This window comes from Xiphophorus couchianus, chromosome 1 (genome assembly GCF_001444195.1).
Source record: "Xiphophorus couchianus chromosome 1, X_couchianus-1.0, whole genome shotgun sequence".
NCBI lineage: Eukaryota > Metazoa > Chordata > Actinopteri > Cyprinodontiformes > Poeciliidae > Xiphophorus > Xiphophorus couchianus.
In genome coordinates, this window is record NC_040228.1 from 14,766,228 (window position 1) to 14,788,467 (window position 22,240).

A 22,240-nucleotide genomic window follows, 5' to 3' on the forward strand; every position below is an offset into this window, starting at 1 on the left:
AACTTGTGGCTAATTTAATAAGGGGATCAAACCAACAAGACCAGAGGTTTAAATATCATACTTAGGATCTAAATATATGAATTTGTCTAAGGTTTTTTTTTCCAGGCTTCTTTTAGCGTTTTGTCATTTGCTTTCTGGTTAAACTTGCTTAGACGGCCAGACCTGGTCATGCTGGCTGTTTTTTAAAATGTCTTCCACTTGTAGACCAATTTCCACACAGTGGAGAGGCTTAATTCAAATTATTTTGAGACCTCTTTAAATCCCCTATCAGACTCATAAGTTTCTACAAGCTCATATCTAAGCTCTGATCTTACTGTGGTGTTCATTCTCATTTCAGCAGTCAGGACAAAACAACACTAGATGCTTAAGGTTTAAACAAGGCAGACCTTCAGATGATTTCTTCATCAATATGGTACTTCCTAGTTTTAAGTGAGAAGTGGCTACAACTGCTTTTATCTTTTTAAACAGTGCTTATATTTTCTGAGTAGATATACCATTTTTCTCTCCTTTAGTGGTTTTTATGGTATATTTCAAATGGACATTTGCAGTTTGTTATTTGTTATGCCAAAATGTGGTGTCATGCTTTCCTGACCAAAGCATTGGCTAAATCTGCTGGACGTCCCACAATCAGCAGGGAGTCGATACCTTCTTAGCCCAGTTGTAATGAGATGCAGCTCACACTCAGAGGCCGCCACAAGCATCTGTGGCACAACTAGAGGTCAGAAAGATGAACATGTGTTAACATGAGACCCCTGTTTGTAAATCTGCATCTGTTGCTATTGTGGTGGACTTGTCCGGCTCACTCTCCGGACCCTGTTTCTCACTGCAAGGGCGTGTCAGCATAACTGAAGAGGCTGCAGTGTCAGCAGAACAGCTATCTGAAAATTGCCCATCCATATGCATGAGTCTTTCTCTTTGTCTAAATGCATTTCCGCTCCTCTTTGTCCAGCCAATTCGGTGGTGCGGAACCGTAGACCACACATGATGAGGCCTGCTGAAGCCGAAAGCACGTACCAGGCCCTCAGGGGCCAGACGATAGAACTCGAGTGCATTGTACAAGGCCTGTAAGTATCTTCATATATGCCTGGAAACATATGCACCTTTGCTTCCATTAAAGAGAAAAATAAAGCTGCTATTTAAAATCAATCTTTACTGCCAATGATCCTATTTTTCCATCCTACCCTTGACTCCATTTGCTCTCGGCTCATGTGTTTCATCCTTCCTTCTCTTTTATACCGTGTATATCTCCTTTTCTGCTGGGTGTTTACACTTTTCTTCTGCTTTTCCTTTCTCTGTGTCATATCTTCCTCATTCCATGTCTGTCTTTATTCAGTCTTTAACAATGCGTGTCTTGACTCTCCTCTTCTTCAGTCCAACTCCTGAAATTACGTGGCTGAAGAAGGAAGGTGAGCTGGATGAATCCCGGACATTCAAAGACATGTTTGACCGACTCCTGCGCCTCAGTGATATCTCTGAAAGTGACAGTGGCGAGTACCAGTGCATAGCCAAGAACACACAAGGGAATGCCAAACACACCTACCATCTGAAAGTAGAAGGTGTGTCTCACTCTCTTCTTCTCCACTGACACACAGTCAAGAGGCTGCAGAGCCACGTTTTTGACCACCACATTCTCTGGCATTGGTATTGGTATTTGGCAGGTGTATCTAAATAAATTAAAACCTTACAGAAAAGTAAAACTCACACTGTAGTGATACAATTAAAAATCAGTGCAAAATTCTAATATTTTGAGACACTTAGTTTTGGAGTTTCATTTATTGTGACCTATAATTATTAAAAGTAACAGAAATATACATTCTACACATTAGTCTGTGTGACCTTTATGTATTTCTTTATTTGTTTTACCAAATTTTTTTGTTTGGACAAACTCTCTAAACTACAATGCTTTAGTTTAACCTTGGATGCACCATATATGTCCTTTGCAGCCGCTCCATATTGGAAAGTGATCCCAAAGAGTCTGATCTATGCTCCGGGTGAAATGGTAAGGCTAGACTGTGCAGCAGAGGGTACGCCCTCTCCGACCATCAGCTGGACCAGGAACGGAGAGGAGATCTCAGGTCAGTGGAGACATCCCACTGAACCATTTTCAGCAAACAACTTCCTGCACTTTAGATGTACTGAGATGCGTAACTGCTTAACAGGAACTGACTCCAGACATACTGTGATAGAGAAAAATGCATCATTGATCCTAAACACTGTCGACTTTGAAGACACAGCTGTCTACCAGTGCCGGGCCTCCAACAAACACGGCACCATCCTCACCAACACCTATGTATACATCATCGGTGAGTGCTCATTTTTTACTTATTGGTAGTTTATCTGTATAAATTGTGTGCATTTCTGGAGGAACAAACCTATCATAATTGAGAATAAAAATACACATAAACAGTGCTGTGAAAATTTTTTTAATTGGTTTTTGCTTTTATTGTCATGCTTAAGGTTACAAATGAAAAGTATTTTGAAAAAAATAGAGAAGGAAAAAAATCATAAGTGATCATAAATTTAAAGACATGAAAATGACGATATTAAGCTTAACATTCAACATAAAGAAATGGGGGCTGGTGGTGGATCAGAATGGGGCAAATAACAATAATTCATAGTGAAATATATAGTATATAACTAAAAATCTGTCTAAAAATAAATTAAGAAGTAACTATTAAAGAACTGATTAAATGAGCAGTAAGGTGAACAATTTATTTGTAAATTTCAATTAAAGTGTACAAATAAATTCTTATAGTTTGAAATGAAATATATATTTTAATTTATGAAACATGGAATACCATAATAAGTCTTTTAAACTCTTTATTTTTGCTGTGTTACTTTACTGAAACGTGTATTTATTTATGCACTTGTTTACAGATGCATTTTGGCAGGTTTGGTCCTCCATAGTCATGACTCTATGTTCTTTCAGAACTGCCTCCGCAGATCATTACAGATGACCGGAAAGTGTACGCTGTTACTGAAGGCAAGAGTGCTTCGCTGGAGTGTGAGACCTTTGGCTCTCCTAAACCTAAAGTCATATGGTGAGGCAAATTCCTCACTACTTTATTTTAAATTTTTCAGTGACATTTGGCGGGTTTTTCTATCTCATTTTGCAAAGTTGATGTTATTGCATAGGCAGCTCTTCATATGCATAAATTAACAGCCAAATGTTGTTGCATCTGGACTGTGAAATCTGTTAGCTAGGTACATATCCAACCTGGCTTTGTTTTTTTATGTAAAACAGGCAAAGTGGTGTTTAAACTGGTGAATTCATTGGAGTAGCTGAAAGGCCTAATTTTGTACTCAGCTTGCCAGTTTTCTGATGTGTTCAGGGAGCGAGCATCGTACCTTCTGGATGATCCCAGACTTCAGCCACTTCCCAATGGAGGGCTTCAGATCATTAATGTCAGCCATGACGACGAAGGTCCCTACGCCTGCTCAGTTCAAAACTCCAACTTGTCAATCATAGCCGAGCTGGAGGTGTTCAGTAAGTCAGACACACACAAACACACAGTCACACACAGTGCAAGTCATGTACGTAACTTTAACCTCCTGCAGCTTGACTCAGCTTACTTTCGTTATTTCTTCACATTCCCTTCCAGACAGGACAGTGATCCTGACACCGCCTAGGAACCAGAAGGTGCAGCCTGGAAACACAGCAATCTTTACATGTGTGGGCCTTTATGATACAAGACTGAGGATTCCTCAAATTCAGTGGAGAAAGAACAACCAGAAACTGATGGAATCCCCCAGTGATGAAAAGTGAGACTTTAAATCTACCCATTAGAGCCCAAAATCATTTAGGATTTTACTGATTTTCACATTTACAAGCCTTTATATCTTCTGCTAGGGTTGCACTGTGCTTTACACAGTGTAAGAGGTCCCTTGCAGAAGTATCCACAATTTAAACTAGGAGGCGCCACATATCTCAGTGATAGAGCAGACTCACACAGATAACAGTCTTGAATGCACTTGTCCCCAGTTCAGGTCCCAGCCCTGGTCATTTGCACCATGTCTTCTTTCTCTTAAGCTGTTGTTAAATAAAGACCACTAGAAAACCTTAAAAAACATCTAAATTATGTTGCTGTAGTTACAGGAAAGCTATTGGCAGTACAGTAATCGTTGGAATTATCTGTGAAACATGACTAAATTCTTCTGCCACTAATCCATTTTTTCCACTTATTATTGCCGAATAAAATAGGTAATTATAATCATTTTTAGAGAGAATCTCAAGAATTCATGGATTTGTAGCAATTTGCTTTTGCTTTCTTTTAGCCATTACTGGGGATCCATTATATTACAAAAAGAAGCTTTTTTTGTTGTTTGTTTCCATTTTTTTAGTCATGCTGGTTTTGTAGCTCTAAACAAGTTTTGTTTAGCTGGAGTTAAGGATATATTGGCTCTTGGGGTTATAAAGGTTGCTGACCCTTGCACTAGACCATGACCAATTGAGAGTCTGTAGCAAGATGTGAAAGTGTATACTCACAGATGCTCGCTGTCCAATATGACTGAGCTGGAGCTATTTTAAAATGAATGGTGGGCAAAGATTTCATTTTGTAGATGTGCAAAGCTTGCAGCTGTAATTGCAACCAAAAGCATTCTACAAAGCATTTACTCAGGGTTGAAACAAACAAATGAACACAGCACAATTTTCTACTAGGAAAGGGAAATAAAAAGCACTTTTTTCTGTTAACTCCAGTATTTGTTAGTCTGTCACATAAAAATCATAAAAAGATTCTGTGGTTTGTGTTTGAAGGGTAACAGCCTGAAAAACTTGTAACTTTTACAACAAAAAAAATTGCTTTTTTACATATTTGTTAAAGTGTCACCATGTTGTCACAATATGTTATGAAACAGATAATCTATGAAAAGGTCGATCTCCTTCACCTTATCACTAAACTACTGTTGCCCTCTGAAGAAATCCAACGGTCCCCACTAAAAACAACCAATCAAAGCCAGGAGGCGTGTCTTAGCGCTGTCAATCAACCTCATGTTTGCTGCTAAATGTACTAATTTCAGAGAAACAGCTTGTCGTTACAGAAAATTGCTTATCTGCCATTATTGGTGGTCATGCTAACTAGTCTGAACATTCATGACAAGCTAAGCTAGCTGCAGAGTAGCGGAAAAAAGGGGGCGAGGTCAGCGAGGATGAGCAGCACCACATGGAAAGGTGATTGACAGCACTAAGCCCTGCCTCCTGGCTCTGATGAGTTATTTCTAGTTAGTACTGGAAGCACTTTCACAATTATCTACCATATTGTCACGACACAGTGACAGTTTGAACGAATATGTGAAAAAATATTTTTAGGGGAGAGGCAAATAAGCATAACAATAATGATTGATACATTTTCCCAGATACACATTTGATGAGGCAGAATTCATAATCGCTAATGTGGAACAAGATGATGAGGGCATTTACACCTGTGAGATCATCTCTTCTCTGGACAAGGTCGAAGCCAGCGCCACGCTCACTTTATGTGGTAAGACTGCAAACCAGTAATGTCTTCAGCTGAAGATTTCACTGGCAAAGACCTAAAGACAGTATGTTATGTAGCTATATTTCATATAACTTTTTCATTTAACTTTTATTTTACAAGGATAGAAAGTTGAGATGTAAAAAATCTCATTTACAAGAGTGTCATGGGCTAGACAGCAATTTTAAAAACTAGATTTAGTGCGTATACAGATACATTGATTACACTATTACTGGTGTTTCCCTCAGATCGTCCAGACCCTCCAAGCCTCCTCCAGATCTCTGATCCCAGGCATCGTGCAATCTCTCTCAGGTGGACTCCTGGAGATGACCACAAGAGCGCTGTTCTAGGTTTAGTACCTAGTAGTTTTTCACTTAGATATTCATTCCTTTTGAGACTCAATCCATGTAGTCGGTTATCTTTCTCTAATCTTTACCATTGCATTAACCTGAAACTACCAGTATACTCCAGCTTGTTTTAATGACTTACTTCACGAGATCATAGAAATCAAATACTGATGCACTCAGAGTCTCCCATCAGGAGATGTTTTCCCTGACCGTGTGTGTCTCCACAGAGTATGTCATAGAGTTTGAGGACCAAGATTTGAAGGAGAGGGGTTGGGAAGAGCTGAAGAGAGTCAGCGGCAACCAGGAGCACGCTGTCCTCTCCCTCTGGCCTTACATGTCCTACCGTTTTCGGGTCATCGCTATCAATGAGGTGGGAAAGAGTGACCCTAGCAAACCCTCTGAAATCCACAACACGCCAGCCGAAGGTAACATATTGCAATTTCTGTTGAAAAATGTTAAGATCTGATGTTTTTATTTTTTCATGATGTAAAGTACTTTGAACAGCCTTGTTGCCAAAATGTGTTGTACAAGTAAACTTTATTTATTTTTCGCATTTACCCACAACACAGCTCCAGACAACAACCCAGAGAATGTCAGGAGTGAGTCCATAAACCCAAATACTCTCCTCATCACCTGGGAGGTACAATTAATACCTGAATGTGCTGGTATTTAAAAAAAATAAATCCTCAAAAAAGGTCTTGTTCGATGCCCTCTATTTATTTTTTTGCAGAAAATGGACAAACGTAATTTCAATGGAGCTGAATTCATGTACAAGGTGCTGTGGAGACGATCAGTGGGCAGTGGACCTAAGTGGCACGAGAGGGAAACAACCGAGCCCCCGGTCATCGTTGATGATGTTGGCAATTTCTCTGCTTTTGAAATAAAAGTCCAGGCCTTCAATACAATGGGTTACGGGCCGGAGCCAGACCCCGTTATTGGCTACTCAGGGGAGGATGGTAAATGGATCAAAAGATACATTTCACTGACAGAGCCCTGAAAAAACCTTTTGATATTTTGTTAGGTTTACACTCACGAAGCTGAATGTGTTTTGTTGGAATTTTATTTAACAGACTACCACAAAGTGGTGCATGATTGTGAACTGAAAGGAAAAGTATTTTAACGCTGAAGAATAAAAAACATGGTGCGTGTTTGCATTCAGCTGCTTTTACGCCAATGCCCCTAAATAAACAATTAAGTCCACTTGAGTTTTATTTAATCCTAGTATAAATCCAACTGTGAAGTCCTAAGAAGTTTATGAGAGAACATGAGTACCAAGAATAACAACAGCAAGATGTGGAGAAGGTGCCTAAAACAGAGTTCAGTAAGAAAACTATTTCCCAAGCTTAGATGTTTCAGTTGTATCATCTAAAGATGAAAAGAGTGTGGCACAAGTACAAGCTTATCAAAAGCTTTTTCGTGGAAAGAATTCATCTGCGAAGCTCCCTGGATGTTTGTTTATAACTATGAAGGAGCTGCAAAGATCCACAGCTCAAGTTTAAAACGTTTCTACAGGACAGGAGTTATACACTTTAGAAATCTGGATGTTTTTAGAGCAGGAAGAAGAAAGCCATAAGAAGTCCTGTTTCCAGTTCGTTACAAGCCAAGAGACAGAGCACGTGGAACAAGGTATTCAGATCAAGATGGTCAGATGTTGCCAATATTGATGATTAAAGATCATCAATATTATCTTGTCAGGTCTAAATACCTATTAAAACAATTTAAACAAACATAGGAAAGACAAGAGAGTTAAATTCTTTGTTCTCGCGAGGAGAGCAGACAGAGATATGCTTTCAGTTACAAATCTCCTACCGCTCTGAAAAACACATCTCCCGCTCCTCTGTTTTATTGATTTTAGGAACCCTGCCACACGGGGCGCTGCAACTCTAAAATGGTGGAGGGGAAAACAATTCACATAGTTGCAGCGCTAAATGTCAAAGCAACGGCTTTGTAGCACAAAGAACAAAGCAGAGTTTCCTCCAGGGTTGTAAAACTCAGCTGGGAACAACTAACACCTCTATTTCCCAGGGATTCCTTTAGGAAGGAATCAAAGTTATTTAACACACAGAAACATTACTTATACTAAGAGTAAAAGAATAAGAGCATATAAGTAAACATTATCTAAATGTAACTACAAGGCTACATGATACAACGAATATTTGATAATTACTAAAAATACAATTTATCCAACATATCTCCTTATAAAAATCTTCTTTTGCAGGGAGGAAGCTGATCAGAGTGAGTAGAAAGGTAGATGGAGATGACTGCATGAAATGGTCAAAAAGTTCAGACTCTATATGTGAGCCTGAGAGAAAGCCCAAAGGACTTGCAGCTGTAAGTGCAGGAAAATGTGGACTCTAAAGTATTGGCTCGGAACAGCTGAATACCCACACACTCCAAACCTTTAATATGATCAGATTTAAGGAAAATAATGAAAACCGTGTTTGATGTGCCTTTTTCTTCCACCTTTCCACCTATTTTTCCTGGTCAAATCCCAATAAAATGCACAAAACGTGAGAAGGTTCAAGCTGGATGAATACTTCTGCAAGGCACTGTACAGTATGTGCTTTGGTTTAATTGTGGACATTGGCTCTTTGTTCTGACATCTGTCCCCTCGCATTATCTCCAAGTTCCCCTGGAAGCTCCGATAGGCGTGGGAGTCGAACTACTCAACAGTACTACGGTTGTCGTGACCTGGGCAGCTATAGAAATAGAGTCGGTGAGAGGACACCTGCTGGGATACAAGGTGCTGCTACTCCTTAGTAAATAAACGTTTTGTTCAAATTGACCTCTGAAAATAACCCATAACTTCCGTTTTGCGTGATTGATTTCGTGGTACCAGATTTACCTGAGAAGGATGGGCTCCAGGAGCCACCGCCATAGCCGGAGATCCACGGAGGCTGAGAGCACTGTGGTGGAAGAGACTGGTCCCAACGAGAAAATGAAGATCATCAGTAATCTTAGACCGTACTCCAGATATCTCCTGTTTGTTGCCGTCTTCAACAATAAGGCGGAGGGACCGCACTCTGAGCCTCTGCCCTTCGACACAAAAGAGGGAGGTGAGAATAAACGGTAGCGGGTGGAGGAGGGACGGGCGACGAGGCTGAATGGAGGGCTTTCATCAAACAATAAAAATGAATCCTTTTAAGCTGAGCCCTTTGTAATCAGGTGTTGTTTTGTTGCTGCTAGTACCCGGTCCTCCCACATCCCTGATCCTTGACAGCCCATCAGAGACAGAAATGACCCTGCAGTGGACGCCCCCAGCCCACCCTAATGGGATCCTTACTGGATACCTGCTTCAGTACCAGCGCAGTAAGCATAAATTACACTTCTTCCCTTTGATTCATGAGTTCGTCTGTACACAACATGAAAGATGGACAACTGCACAGTTCCAGATAAATCAATGAAACCCTTAAAATGCCACGGCATATTAACTATGTGCATCAATCAGCCGTTTGTCACCTGCGATGAATCGTTTTGGAATCTGCTGCGATCAGTTACAGAGAGCGATGACGGCCCTTTGCAGAAGGATGAGATAGATAACCCCACAGTCACCCAGTTTACCTTGAAGGGCCTGGACCGCCACAGCCAGTACCGCTTCTACCTGAGGGGCCTCACTGATGCTGGGAAGGGAGAGCCCATTATGATGACGGGGGCCACCACACTTGATGGAGGTAGTATTCTAGTTACTTATTTTCACCCATACATCTTCGTCTCAGTCAGTTAGACTATCACTGAAAAGTTAATTAATGTCAGTTAGTGAATTCAAAAGTGAAACTTGTATAATTGGAAAGTTGAGTGGAAGAAAACAGTAAGGATGCAACAGTGAGAAAGGCAGACTTGAGAGGTGTGTAAACCAAAGCCCATTGGATAGTTTTGAGTAGATTCACAAGACATGAACTGTGTCTGCAGTCAGAACTTCAAATCCAGCACAGACAGAGGTATCCACAAACATGTAGCATACATTATGTTGAGACACTTCTAATCCAGAATTAATATCAGTGCATTTTATGTGATGTCGAAAAGTTTAGATGAAGATCGAAGAGGCAGAGCAGTCAAGCTTCATAAAGTTGCTGTGTGAAGTTTTTGATTACTTTAGAAGCCATATCATTGTCCACTGAGTTTATCAAGTCAAAAGTCAGCATAGCCGTCTACCAGCACAGTTAAAGCATTTAATGCTTCCTTCTGCTGACAAGCATTGTGGAGATGCTGATTTTATTTTGAAGGAGATCTTAGCACCTTTCCACACTGCCAAACACATCAGTATCTACTTTAACTAATCTAGCAATTCATGCAGAAGGAGCCTCAACCACATAGCTAGTGCACATACTTTACAGAACGTGGACATACTTTTCATTAGACGTGTTAACTTACATTTATACTGGTTATATGAAGCAATATACAAAATTAACAGAAACGCTTGAAATAAACAGCTTTGTGTAGCACATCTCAATAACAGGACTTTTACTTATTGAATTGAATTATGGAAACAAATTACGTTTTTTTATTATGTTTGCCTGTTTGTCTTCTAGAGACGGTGAGTTACTAAACCTAATTTCTCTATTTCTGGTCTGAATACATTGCAGTTCCTCCCTCGGACATCAGCCTGTCTGTGGGGGAAACCTCTGTAAATGTCAGCTGGGAAGCTCAGAAGAGACACAGGAATGTTGGTTTCTACATCCACTACTTCAAAAAGAATGGTATAAAGCAAACACGCACAGCCTTACAGCAGACAGTCCATAATATTGGTAACTTGAACAGCAACTGAGGTTGATGTTGTGCCTAAACAGGCGGCTGGAAAAAGTCTGAGAGGGTGAACTCTTCTCAGTCTTTCTACCAGCTTCGGGGCCTGGTTCCTGGTTCTGATTATCTTCTGCGCTTCTTCTATGGGAACGCCTCATTCTGGGAGACTGGCATCAAGACAGAAGGAACAGGTAGCTCTCTGCCTTCATTCATCCTCTTCTGTTTCATCTCCACTGCTCTCTCCTCTGGGCTTCTCATGTCTAAATAAAAAGCTAGCTTCTAAAGGGAGCACCTTGCTGTTCTTTCCTTCGGTCTGTGAAGTGCTTTCAAAGACTTTAGTCAGAGGAGAGCTTGGTTAGCCATATAAAATAATCCATTACTCGTGTTTATTTGGAGTGCGCTGCATTTCCTCGGTGAAATGCCACCTTGTCAAAATGCATAATGCTCTTTCTATTGTGCTCTAGATTCTACTGCTTCATTTATTCTGTGTCTTCTTCCTTGATTCACTTTCCCTCTGAACCTGTTCTGTTTTCCCATGGAAAAAAAACAACTTGTTGTCTTTTTCTCACACCCTTTTATTTTGTTTTCTTCCCAAAGAAATGACAGAGGTGCAGGCCAGCATTGCGACGCAGGGCTGGTTCATCGGTGTTGTGAGTGCCCTTGCGTTGCTGTTGCTGATATTGCTTATCCTCTGCTTCATCAAGAGGAGTAAAGGAGGGAAATACTCAGGCAAGTTTAGTTTAACATGATCTTGAAGATGATCTATGTTTGGAAATTTCTGAATGTTTATCAAGATTAGAGATCACAGTTAACGAGTCACTTGCATTTTTTCACTACTAACACACACAGTGGAAACAAATACCTAAAATGTCAAAGGGAGAGAAACAAAGTCAATTAAACTTCAAACTAACAACTAAAGGGCTGAGTTGCACTAGGAAATAAACTTTCAAAATAGTACTAATTGAACTGGAGAGGAATCTTAAACAAACCTACATTTTGTCACTCTTTCATAAGCCTAATTGAGGAGCTTTGAAATGTAAATGTGATTCTTGTGCCTTACCTTAAACTGGAAAAGGACATTTCTGAACCAAATCAAGCTGTTCCACCTCTGACAGAACCAGTTGTGTTTTGACAGGAGTCATTTTTGAGCTGTAAGTTATTTGTTCATGAATCCAATTTTCTAAATATACTGAAAGATTAGCATTGGCTCTGTCTCTGTCTGTCTGTCTGTCTGTCTGTCTGTCAATTATATTTTATTTATATAGCACATTTCAACAGCAAGGCATTTCAAAGTGCTTTACCTCATAACAAACACAAAAACTCAAAGTCATGCAGTAATCAATGTGACCAAAGATAAATGCATGGATGAGTTTCTCTAGGGTATTTAAAGGAGAAATAATTGTAGTCTTCCAAGCAATTTGAAGTTGCTTCTCTTTTATTGACCAATTTGTAATATCATGCTTTCTTATGACTAAATACAGTTATGTCAGATGTTTGGATCACAATGTTAGAAGTGATGGGTGTTGTATCATCTAAAACTTAGATAATAGAGGATCTAAGTTAAAATGGAAGCCATGTTCACATCATTAGATTCTATTTTAAAAGGTGATCCAAATCTTTGAGTTCTCTAGTCGCTCACTTGATGTTATCTTGCTCGTTTAACATTGCTCTGTTATGTCTTGAACAGAGACATAACTTCTTTAAGATGTTACTGATAATAAAATCCAACGATCTGTCTCATCCTCAGTGAAAGATAAAGAGGACGGCCCGATGGACTCAGAGGCACGGCCGATGAAGGAGGAAACGTTTGGAGAGTACAGGTTTGTCATCTGAGTTTCACTCTGGCTGTTTGTGGAATGTCAGAACAAAACCCTGAGTCCCTTTGCCTTGCTTTGTTTCCTAACCCCTTTTTTCATTTCTTTGTCTATTTCCTCACTGATGCCTGCCTCTGCTTTGCAGATCTCTTGAAAGGTATGCGGATATGTTTCACCCACCTTTTTTTCACCTCCAGGTTGCTGCATGACTTTCTGTCTTCAGCATTTGTGTACTTGTTGATGAAACTACATATGTTAAAGGTCAATTTACTTAATATTAACTAATAATTTAGAGATATGAGGTAATGTAGTGATACTCGATGATTTCACTATTATGTAAAGTTGCCTATTGTTGATGGTTGAATATTTCTTTATAGTTGTCTTTTTTTTTTCACATATGTTCTCTTCTGCTCCAGTGATCTGGAGGAAAAGTGCACAGCCAGCCAGCCGTCCCTGTGTGAAGACAACAAGATGTGCAGCGAGGACACCCTGAACATTAACGGCAGCAGTGCTCTGACCACAGAGCTCAACTTGGATGAATCTCTGGCCAGCCAGATCAGTCGTCGAAGTGAAGGTCCGGAGGGGTTCTCCCTGCTGAACCCCGCGACCATTGCCCCAACCACTAATGGCATGCCCAATGCAATCACTATCCTCGATTAACCTCCACCAGAGTCCATCAGACCAAAATGTCAACACATATGTGCCCATACTGTCCTGTTCCCCCCTCTGACTTGCTGATGTTTATTTTAAGGCCCAGTGCACAATCATACACAGACTATTCATACGCCCTCTGGCAGTCATCTGACTGATTAGACATTTGTGACCAAAGGAGAGTCCAAAGTAGTGGACCAAGTGACACCCCACGTCCCATCCTATTTTTTTGTGTAGTTTACAGTTAATTTAAAAAGCTGATGTTTATTTGAACCCTTTTCCTCTTCTTGTGTTGAACAACACATAAACATGTGGAAGGAATGTTGTACATTTTGAAATATCAGGGGTTTGAGGTGTGGTCACTTAGATATGCAGAGTAGTGCATTAAGTAAACATGGAGCGTGATGATGGAGCTCAGTGTAGGGAAACGGACAGCATGCAGTACCTTGGAAACGTATTCATACTCCTTGAATTTTTACAATTTCTGCTGTTATTACTACAAACATCTGTATTTTACTGGGATTTGTGGCAGATGATCACATATTACCACATAACGATAGAGTGAAGCAAAACTTTTAAAACTTTTTTCATATAAAAATCTGATTCACACAATGTGTAAACGTCAACCATAGATTCTCATTTTATCTTTCATTTGTATTTGATTTAAATCTGGACTTTGACGAGGTGATTCTAAAATATTAAATATCTTTACTGTTTTTCTAAATAACGTTTTACTTGGATGTCAGTAAGGGCGCTAAATAAAAAATTAATCTGTGAAAAAGCAGTGATTGTAGTTTGATAAAATGTGAAAAGCTCAAGGGGTTTGAATACTTTTGCCACTGTACATTTTAATCTTATTTTTTACGTTATTATTTTTGTAATGTAATGATATGTTCTTTGCCGTTCAACGCATCAGATTGTCCTCGCTGGTGATATTTTAAATTTTTTACAGCTTTGTGACTGAACACAAAACAGTTTTATGGGCATTTTTATTTATGATCATTTTCATATTTACATTAAAGCTTGTAATCTTTCATAGCATTTTCAATAGACCAGGATGTTTTCCATTGAAATCAAAGGAAACGGTCAAGTTTCATTGTGAAACTTGACTGTGTAAAAATATCGAGTAGCACCTGGTGTATAGCTGCATCTGCATCTATCTATTCAGCCATAATACAGTATTATAGATATGTAAATGCTCCTTATAGGTTCCTGTGCCTGCCGGGTCTGCATAAAGCGCCAGATTGATGTCATTACAGTCTCGCCTTCCCACAGCGTTACGTCATTTTACTTTAAATGGAATTGTAACTTTTTCGGTGTCGAGACCTATGTGTAGCTTTCTGTAACTGTCTTTGTCTCTTTCTACTCTGTATTAAAATGTTGTTGAGTTTAACTAACAAATTTTTCATACCTGTCCATCTCATACAATACAGTTTGATTGAGAAGCAGTATTTGTTACACACTAGAGAGTAGCACCTGGTTTAGTTTTCATCCTTTATCGGTGCAAGCTGGGTTTTGCAGACAGGCTTAATGACAGCCAGGTAATGTACGATAAAGGCATATTTACATAAGAGAATGTATTCTTTTCAGGACGAGGTAAATATTGTATTTCTGTGCTTTTAAACTGATAAAGACTCTGGAAAGATAGGAAATGTTTTAAGTAATCTGGAAAGGACAATTTTTTTCACAGAATGTAAATAGAACCCTTCAAAAGAACCACATTTGATAAAAAAAATATTTAAAATTGCGCAGTTTCTAAAACACCCAACTTTGTTAAGAGAAACTTAGTTGAAACTTTTCTTCTTCTGTACTGTTGCTATGAATTCAGACGTTGTGTTTTTGACAAATGATCGCAGTAAAACTTGGCTGTAGCAAAAGAATAGTTCATAGCTGAAGAACAAAAAAGATAAAACAAACAAAAAAATGCACATTGTTCTGTAGATGTTTGCCAACATATCATTTTTAACCCCCTCCCCCAAAAAACATTGTACATTTAGTGTTATTTAGTGAAAGTAGATACATCACACAGACAGCAACATTAGGATTCATGCACATGATAATTCACCAATGTGTTGCAGTGCAGTGAATATCTGTGATGCAGTTATGTCAAGCAGGAATGCAGTAAACCAATCAGTGCCCTCTCTATTTGAATTGAAGCTTTCCACTGGCCAAACATATCATGACAGCCTCCGAGGGAGTACGTGAGATGTCTGAAAAGACTAGAGGCACCAAAGGAGTTGTGCAGACACTCCCTGGTTAAGGTCAAACAGACACGCTCAGGACAAATAAAACTCTATTTTCATACAGGAGCATCAGCCTGCTCAAAATATGCCAATATCCTAACATAACAATGTGCTGCTGAACATTTGTGTTTGTCAATGTTTGGAGCAAATGTTAACTTTGAATGAGAAATGAGTGCACACACACACACACACACACACACACACACACACACACACACACACACACACACACACACACACACACACACAGATACTCACTCGACTGCCACTCACTCTTTGCTTTTCATGTTCTGAGGGTAATCCAGTGGGATGCTGGCTTGTTGCTTTTCCACTGTTGTTGCTGTTTTTTGATTTTTTTTTTTTTTTTATAGCTAAACAGACTAATCTTTGGGGAAAAAAAACAACTAACTTTTTTGTTTAAATTGTGCTTCTCTAAATTTAAAAAAGCTGACAGATTGAAATAATGGCTCAGTGGAGATGAGAGCAATCAGGTGAGATGTGAAGGGGTTGGTGGTGTGTGCCTCTTTGTGGTGTGTTGGTCAGCGCGGTGATGATGCCTTCATGTACCCGGGGGTGCTCGACCGCGGTTGAGAGGAGAGGCACCACAAATGGGGCCGATGTAACTGTAACTGCTTAATTAATCTACAAATGTAACTGGTTATATGACTGACAAATAAAGAACCTTGAACAATCTGTACAATAAATGGTCCAATTTTTTCCCCATATGAGCTGATAAGTATCAAAGTAGCAAATAAACATCGGTTGCAAGCGGGCTTGAATGGGATCCAAACTCCTGGTGGCAAGTCGGTCTCTGCGCATGTCCTTTCTGGCACTTGTCCCTCACTGTGTAACACTCCCCATGCACATGTTTTCTCTCCTGCACTCCAGTTGAAATGGATGCCAGCCACTGAAATGGCTTAGCTGTGTTAATCAGAATATTACAGAAAGCTTTTGAAGGCACATTTAATACAGGTGAAAGCAGGTTCTTTTTAAATATTCTGGATCTTGTAGCCCCCCCCACCCACCTCTTGACTGACACAGCAGGTCCTACATTGCTTAGAACAGCCATTTGATTTACTTGATAAAAAAATATATGCAATTTCAAGACTACCTTTACACCTCAAAAAAGTTAAATTTTTCTTGTCACATTTTAGAAAGTGAAATGTTATATAATATATTAAGCAGATTTAATACACAGAGTGAAATATTTTAATTTATTTCTTATAATTTTAATGATTATGACTTACAAATAGTGAATAATGCCCTCAATAATTGGTTGAGGCTCCTTTAACATTGAAGCGCTATTGCATGAAAGTAATCAGCTAAGGTGGTGTAATAAAGGCCCAGATTGCTTACAAGAGGCTTTCATGTCATCATTGTGGTTTCTGTGTCTTCCATCTTTATTTAAACAATATTGCATTGATCCTCTCTCGGGTTTAAGGCAGATAAGTTTGCTGGCTAGTCAGAGACTGGAGCACCATGTTCATTGAATCACTTTTGGGTACAGTTGGCAGTGTGGGCAAGTGCCAAGTCCTGCTGTAAAATGAAATTAACATCTCTATAAAGCTTATTAGCAAAAGTGAGCATGGGGCACTAAAATTTGATGATAAACTGTGGACTTTAGAAAACTCAGTGGACCGAAACTAGCAGAGAACATGACACCCCAAACCATCAGTGGCTGTGGAAATTTCACATTGAGCTTCAAGCAATGTGGATGCTGCTGTGCCTCTCCACTCTTCCTCCAAACTCTGGGACCTTGATTTCCAAATCACATGTAAATTTTACTTTCATCTGAAAAGAAGACTTTGGATCACTGAAGAACAGTCTAGCTCTTTTTCTCCCTTGCTCACCTGAAACATGTGCATAACATGTTGTTCTGGGTTCGTTTGTGTCCTCTTTACTTTAAACATAGAGACAGGCTGCGATTGCTTTGAATAACATTATAACTAAATAAAATCATAATTTGAAAACTGATTTTTTTTTTCTATTTACTCAGGTTATCTTTGGCTGATTTTGAAATCCAAAACAAAAAAAAATATTATCCAACAAAATCAGTTAGGCGGCAAATACTTTTTCACAGCAACCTAGAGGCACAGTCCAGAATTAAATACATAATTTCATGGGGATTATGTAAACAGATTTGGAAGGTTCCTACAAATATTTGTGTAAAACCATTCAGTCATCATTGGAATATAAACTTCTTGAAATTATACCACCCCCTAGTGTTAGACAATGGACACAAAATCATTGGTTTAACAACATTCAATCCTTTATTGACAAACGTAAATTGTTGACAGGGGACAAGCTGGTGGTGGGTTCTTGGTTAGCGGCAACCAGTGTTAAACTGGTCAAAATAATCCCTGGTGGGTTTGTTGGTATAGAGCTCCGTATTCAGATAGTGCTGACTGGAACAGAAACAGAAATGTACAAACAGTGTGCAGAAACGGCCAGAAGATTTTCATTTATATAATACATTTCATATCATATTATTTATCAACTTATAACCTGATATACCTGATAAAAGTGTGTGTGGGCGTGTGCCTGTGTGTGAAAAATGTGAGCTCACTGTGCCTGCTGCTGTCTGGCCAGATGCTTGTTTTCTTGGTCCATCAGGACTCTCTGTTGTCTTCTTAGTTCTGCCATTCTCTGTTCCTTCTCCTCTTCTGTTTTGGAAATCTTCAGGAGCTGCAAGTCCCAGGCTGCATCCCTAATCTTATCAGCCTCAAGTTGTTTCTATCAACAAAAAGAGTGCCACAAGTTGTGTACTATGCATATATTGCTCTAAAGCAGTTGGTTGCAAACCTAACAAATATTTCATGTAAAGCTAATTTTGCATGTTCTTCCCCTGGATGTATGGGTTTTCATGCTGTGCGCTGCCTGGGTGGAGACTCATGCATTTATGGAAGTGACACCATGTAACAGGGACTGCAGGAGTACCTTTCTCTCGAGGCGCTGTTGCTCTCTCTGCTCGTGGAAGTTGTTGAGCTGTTTGAGGCTCATCCCCCTCCACTTGTCTGGCAGAACATGCGGTGGTCTCCCTCCTCCCAATTGGGTCTCTGCTGCCTCTGCAGACTCTGTCAACATGTCAGATGTCCCGGTGTGCCACATATCTATCAGATTATCCATCGCCTCCTTCCTACGCTGCTCGCTGAGGTTCAGAGCTCGCTCCTCAGCCTGTGTGGAACAACATAGGATGAGGCCTCAGCACTGACCCATCGAGATCTCATAGATTACGACAAACAAAAAAAAAAGAAGACAGGAGTCTTTATAAACCTGTAAAATGTTTACTCACATAAGCTTGATAGCCACAAACCTTTGCAGCTATAACAACTTTAGCTGTTGTTTGAAAGCTTCCATCAAGGAATGACACGTTTTAATGAGAATTTTTGACCAATCTTGCATAAATGCATTTGTAAGGTCAAACACTGGTATTGGATGAGAAGGGCTGTCTGACAATCTTCACTCTTATTCATACCAAAGATATGTTACTGCTTTGAGGATAGGTGATTTGAGGTGGAGGTGATACAGGACAGAGGGTAGAAGGAGTAGTGACCCCTTGTATTTTTCTCCATACTTATCAGGTCAAACCACATAGTGCAATATGATATCACTGGTCAATCTATCCGCCAAATTCTTATATTTTTTTTGTGTTGTATTTATATTTACTTATATTCTTATATTCTATATTCTTATTCCTTGTTTCTTGCCTAATTTAATGTTTTTCTTGCATAATTTAAGGTTTTGGTTACTCACATTTAGTGTGTACCTAAGTATTTAATTTGTATTTTGTATTCTTTTGCACTTTTGCTTACTGTGTGTTATCTTTGTTTTTTTGCCTGGGAGCTGCTGGTAACTTCAATTTCCTGAGGGAGTCCTCCCAAGGGATCAATAAAGTACAAGTCTAAGTCTAAGTCTAAGGTCTTCGGTGTGCAGAACAGTCAATTTCTTCCACACCAAACGCCTTCATCCATGTCTTTATGGGCATTGTTATGTGCACAGATGCATTTTGGAATAAGAAGGGGGCATTCCCAAACTTTTCCCATGATGTTGGGAGCATGTAATTGCAGGACTTCATACACTTTAGGGCATGGGAGTGGATGAGAACGCTTGAATCCAAGGATTCGGAGGTGTGAGCAAAGCCTTCTTGCGGTATAATGTATTTTCCTTCCATGTAACTTTTTGTCACCCTCCCTGTGTAGGTGTCAATAACTGTCTGCTGGACAACTGTTTTCTGGATGATAATGTAGGCCATAACATGGCTAAAGCATAACATTTTGTCATTAAAAATCGTTTTAATAATTTTATTGGTTTTATGTGATATTCTAGTTTGCTGAATGACAGAATTTCTGGTTTTCAATATTTGTGGAAAAAAAATCACCACGGTTGACAAAAATATATTAATTTGCGTGAAATTATATAATAAGTTTTACATTCTGAATTACATTACTGAATCAAATAACTTTTGAGAGCATTCTAATTCATTGAAAAGCACCTGCATGCTGCATTTTCTCCCAAGTGATCCTCTCAGGAAGATAAATTTGCTGGTGAATCATCGACATGAGTGGTTATTAGGAAAACTACATAATTATCATGAAAAATGCCATGACCTGAAGGCTTTAGAAGGATTTCACTCAATGGGAAATTGAGACAAGAGCTCTCAGGCAAATGAGGGAGCAACTAAGAGGGGCCTTTCAAATAACAACCAATTCCATGCATACATCATATTAGTTCATCCGTGCATGTTGGTTGGTACCAAACAATGCGACTGCCTCCCTCCTGTGTCAAGTGTGTGTAGGCATCACTTAACATTTTTAGTTTGCAATTCTAATTTGAAAGTCCCAGCCGAGAAACCTCTGTCACAGCTTAGAATCCCCACTGGGTTTGGCTTCAAACATTTGCATCAAATGACGGTGCGTGAGCGTTCGTGTGTTTGTTGCGTACCAAGGCTTGATTGTCGTTCCCGAGTGAGACGAGGGCAGCTTTCCTACGCTCCTCTTCGAGTGCATTCTGCTGGGCCCACATTAGGTCTTGATTCACCAGCTGCTTGTTCAAGAGCATCTCTGTGAAGAGTGTGGAAATGTATTTGTTCTTACAACTGCATTAGCTATTACCCACTGAAACTAGGTCTCAAGCCACACACTCACACAGCTTCACAGCACTTCGGGATGAGCATTCATCAAAGTCACCTGGCAGAGAGGACTGTGTGGGAAGATGTGATTGTGCGGAAAACCATGAAGCGCGTTTGTGTGATTTATAGTCAGCTCTTGTATTAATTTTGCTCGTCGGTAAACGTGTGTGTTTGTGTGTGCATGTTCATGTTTCGCTCTGTTCACCTCTGTGCTTCGCTCTCTTGTCCCTCATTTTCTTATCATCCACTTGTGCTTGCAAATCTTTTTCTTTTTTTCTCATTTGCTCTTTCACCCTTTCCTTCTGTTCGCGATCTTCTCCCTGAAAATTAAACAAAAACAAAGAAAGAGCAAGGTGACTTCCCGCTTTCATTGGATTTACTGCTGTTGCTCGTTCAAGCACCCCTATGTCAATCTTACCTGAAATACATACATGCTGGAAGGCCCCAGTTCAGTTTCGGGAACCGTGAGGTTGTACGTCCCCTTCACCTCAACATCATGAGAGATCTTCATTTGCTGCTGTGAATCCCAGAACTGGGTCAGGTCCTTTTGCAAAGCTTTCCGCTTCTCTTTCTCATTACTATCTTGCAGAAGAACTGCTTCATCTTGGTATCTCTTCAGGTTATCTGAAATAAGTTAAAAAAATATACAAGTGATCTGTATTTATTAGTGATAAAATGTTATTTTATCATTGTGTAGTTTCTTCATAAATGGTAAATTAACTGTTGTTGTGTAGCTCTTTGTCTAGTCCAGACAAATCCAAAGCTCTTTCATCCATTCACACACAAACCGATGGTGGAAAGCTACTACATTGTAGCCACAGCTACCCTTGGACAGTCTGACAGAAGCAAATGACATAGAAGAATGCTTGTAGTTACCGAAATCCCTGTCTCGTTGTTTCTCACAGCTTCGCTTGTACTTATTTTCCAGGACTTGCTGGTTTAGAGCATCCAGGTCGAGGCCCATCACACGCCGGCGAGGGTTGAAGAATCGGGCTTTGCGAGCTCTTTCTGCAGACCTTCGGGCCTCCACGACCTTGTCTTTTGAATCATCAACAGGCAAGTCCACTTTATACATTTTTGTGGTTTCTAGTCAGGTTCTGAAAAACACAATTAAATTCATAACTACTTTATTGATCCCAAAGGGAAATAAGATGTTGTTGTAACTCATATTAATTCAAATTCTTCAAAGAGTTATTATTGATGGTAATGGCTGTTGACATAAAAAAGGCTAAAATAATAATTTAAAAATTACAAAGAAATGACATCATTACTAACTACCAGATTCAATCACAAGAAACACTTTTCCAAATAAATTTTTTTTAAAACAAAACAAAAACTGTTAAATTAATTCAGTAGATAATACAAACAGTATGTAAGAACAAGGTGAAGTACTTTCAGTGCCAAATGGCACATCAGGCTCCGCAGGTAAAAAATAAAAAAGCTTTTTCACTTTAAGTTAAACTGTACGTCGTCTTTGTCCCATGGAGTTTTTATGAAAATATGCTTTTTCTTCATTCAGAAAATAAAAATAAAAACACAACCAGATTAATTGGCTTCTCTGTCTCTCTTGTAGAAAGCTTTTGAATTACATTTCAAATTTCTTAGAAGAACTAATAAATCCATATCCTCACTCTTACCTGTAAGATACTAGCTGCATAAAACGTAAGAAATTACAGTTAACATCAACGGGACGCTGTTGCTGTCAATATGTTGTTTGGGTTTGGCTGCCCTAGTAACCATGGTAACATCTTTTTTTTGTACAAGTCTCTCTAAACTTAAAAATAGACTTAAGTAATTTGACAAATATATTGGCATAATTTAAAGGTAACAATATTTTTTGTAT

General features: G+C 39.3%; 2 protein-coding genes across 5 annotated transcripts in view; one reads left to right on the forward strand and one right to left on the reverse strand.

Moving 5' to 3' along the window:
* Positions 1 to 14,803, forward strand: part of l1cama (L1 cell adhesion molecule, paralog a) — a 50,722-nt gene extending 35,919 nt beyond the window's left edge. For 2 of the 4 annotated variants that reach the window (XM_028017869.1, XM_028017880.1), the window contains 22 exons: positions 950 to 1,064; positions 1,372 to 1,556; positions 1,944 to 2,075; positions 2,160 to 2,303; positions 2,930 to 3,041; positions 3,333 to 3,487; positions 3,603 to 3,762; positions 5,356 to 5,480; positions 5,723 to 5,824; positions 6,049 to 6,246; positions 6,391 to 6,461; positions 6,552 to 6,777; positions 8,449 to 8,564; positions 8,661 to 8,877; positions 9,008 to 9,130; positions 9,316 to 9,492; positions 10,405 to 10,518; positions 10,609 to 10,752; positions 11,159 to 11,290; positions 12,309 to 12,381; positions 12,521 to 12,532; positions 12,792 to 13,035. In XM_028017869.1, coding sequence (XP_027873670.1) covers positions 950 to 1,064; positions 1,372 to 1,556; positions 1,944 to 2,075; positions 2,160 to 2,303; positions 2,930 to 3,041; positions 3,333 to 3,487; positions 3,603 to 3,762; positions 5,356 to 5,480; positions 5,723 to 5,824; positions 6,049 to 6,246; positions 6,391 to 6,461; positions 6,552 to 6,777; positions 8,449 to 8,564; positions 8,661 to 8,877; positions 9,008 to 9,130; positions 9,316 to 9,492; positions 10,405 to 10,518; positions 10,609 to 10,752; positions 11,159 to 11,290; positions 12,309 to 12,381; positions 12,521 to 12,532; positions 12,792 to 13,035 — 3,077 coding nt within the window. Of the gene's footprint in view, positions 1 to 949; positions 1,065 to 1,371; positions 1,557 to 1,943; positions 2,076 to 2,159; positions 2,304 to 2,929; positions 3,042 to 3,332; positions 3,488 to 3,602; positions 3,763 to 5,355; positions 5,481 to 5,722; positions 5,825 to 6,048; positions 6,247 to 6,390; positions 6,462 to 6,551; positions 6,778 to 8,448; positions 8,565 to 8,660; positions 8,878 to 9,007; positions 9,131 to 9,315; positions 9,493 to 10,404; positions 10,519 to 10,608; positions 10,753 to 11,158; positions 11,291 to 12,308; positions 12,382 to 12,520; positions 12,533 to 12,791 lie in introns of all 4 variants that reach the window. The other 2 variants (XM_028017860.1, XM_028017891.1) reach the window with 2 other exon arrangements.
* A 2,713-nt stretch (positions 14,804 to 17,516) lies between these two features.
* On the reverse strand, positions 17,517 to 22,186 carry ribc1 (RIB43A domain with coiled-coils 1). The gene is made up of 8 exons (XM_028024084.1): positions 22,035 to 22,186; positions 21,274 to 21,494; positions 20,816 to 21,021; positions 20,603 to 20,717; positions 20,211 to 20,329; positions 18,207 to 18,443; positions 17,836 to 18,002; positions 17,517 to 17,674 (listed from the first exon to the last, which is right to left on the reverse strand). The coding sequence occupies exons 2-8, from the start codon at positions 21,470 to 21,472 to the stop codon at positions 17,593 to 17,595; spliced, it is 1,125 nt and encodes a 374-aa protein (XP_027879885.1). The 5' UTR covers positions 21,473 to 21,494; positions 22,035 to 22,186; the 3' UTR covers positions 17,517 to 17,592.
* Between the last annotated feature and the right edge of the window lie 54 nt (positions 22,187 to 22,240).

What these genes read in the sequence shown, in the direction of transcription:
- ribc1 (XM_028024084.1), bottom strand. Translation starts at nt 21,472, where the DNA reads ATGTATAAAGTGGACTTGCCTGTTGATGATTCAAAAGACAAGGTCGTG. An exon ending in ACAACGAGACAGGGATTTCG is followed by an intron (nt 21,022 to 21,273) that starts GTAACTACAAGC and finishes AACTTATTTCAG; the next exon opens with ATAACCTGAAGAGATACCAA. An exon ending in CAAGAGAGCGAAGCACAGAG is followed by an intron (nt 20,330 to 20,602) that starts GTGAACAGAGCG and finishes CACTCTTCACAG; the next exon opens with AGATGCTCTTGAACAAGCAG.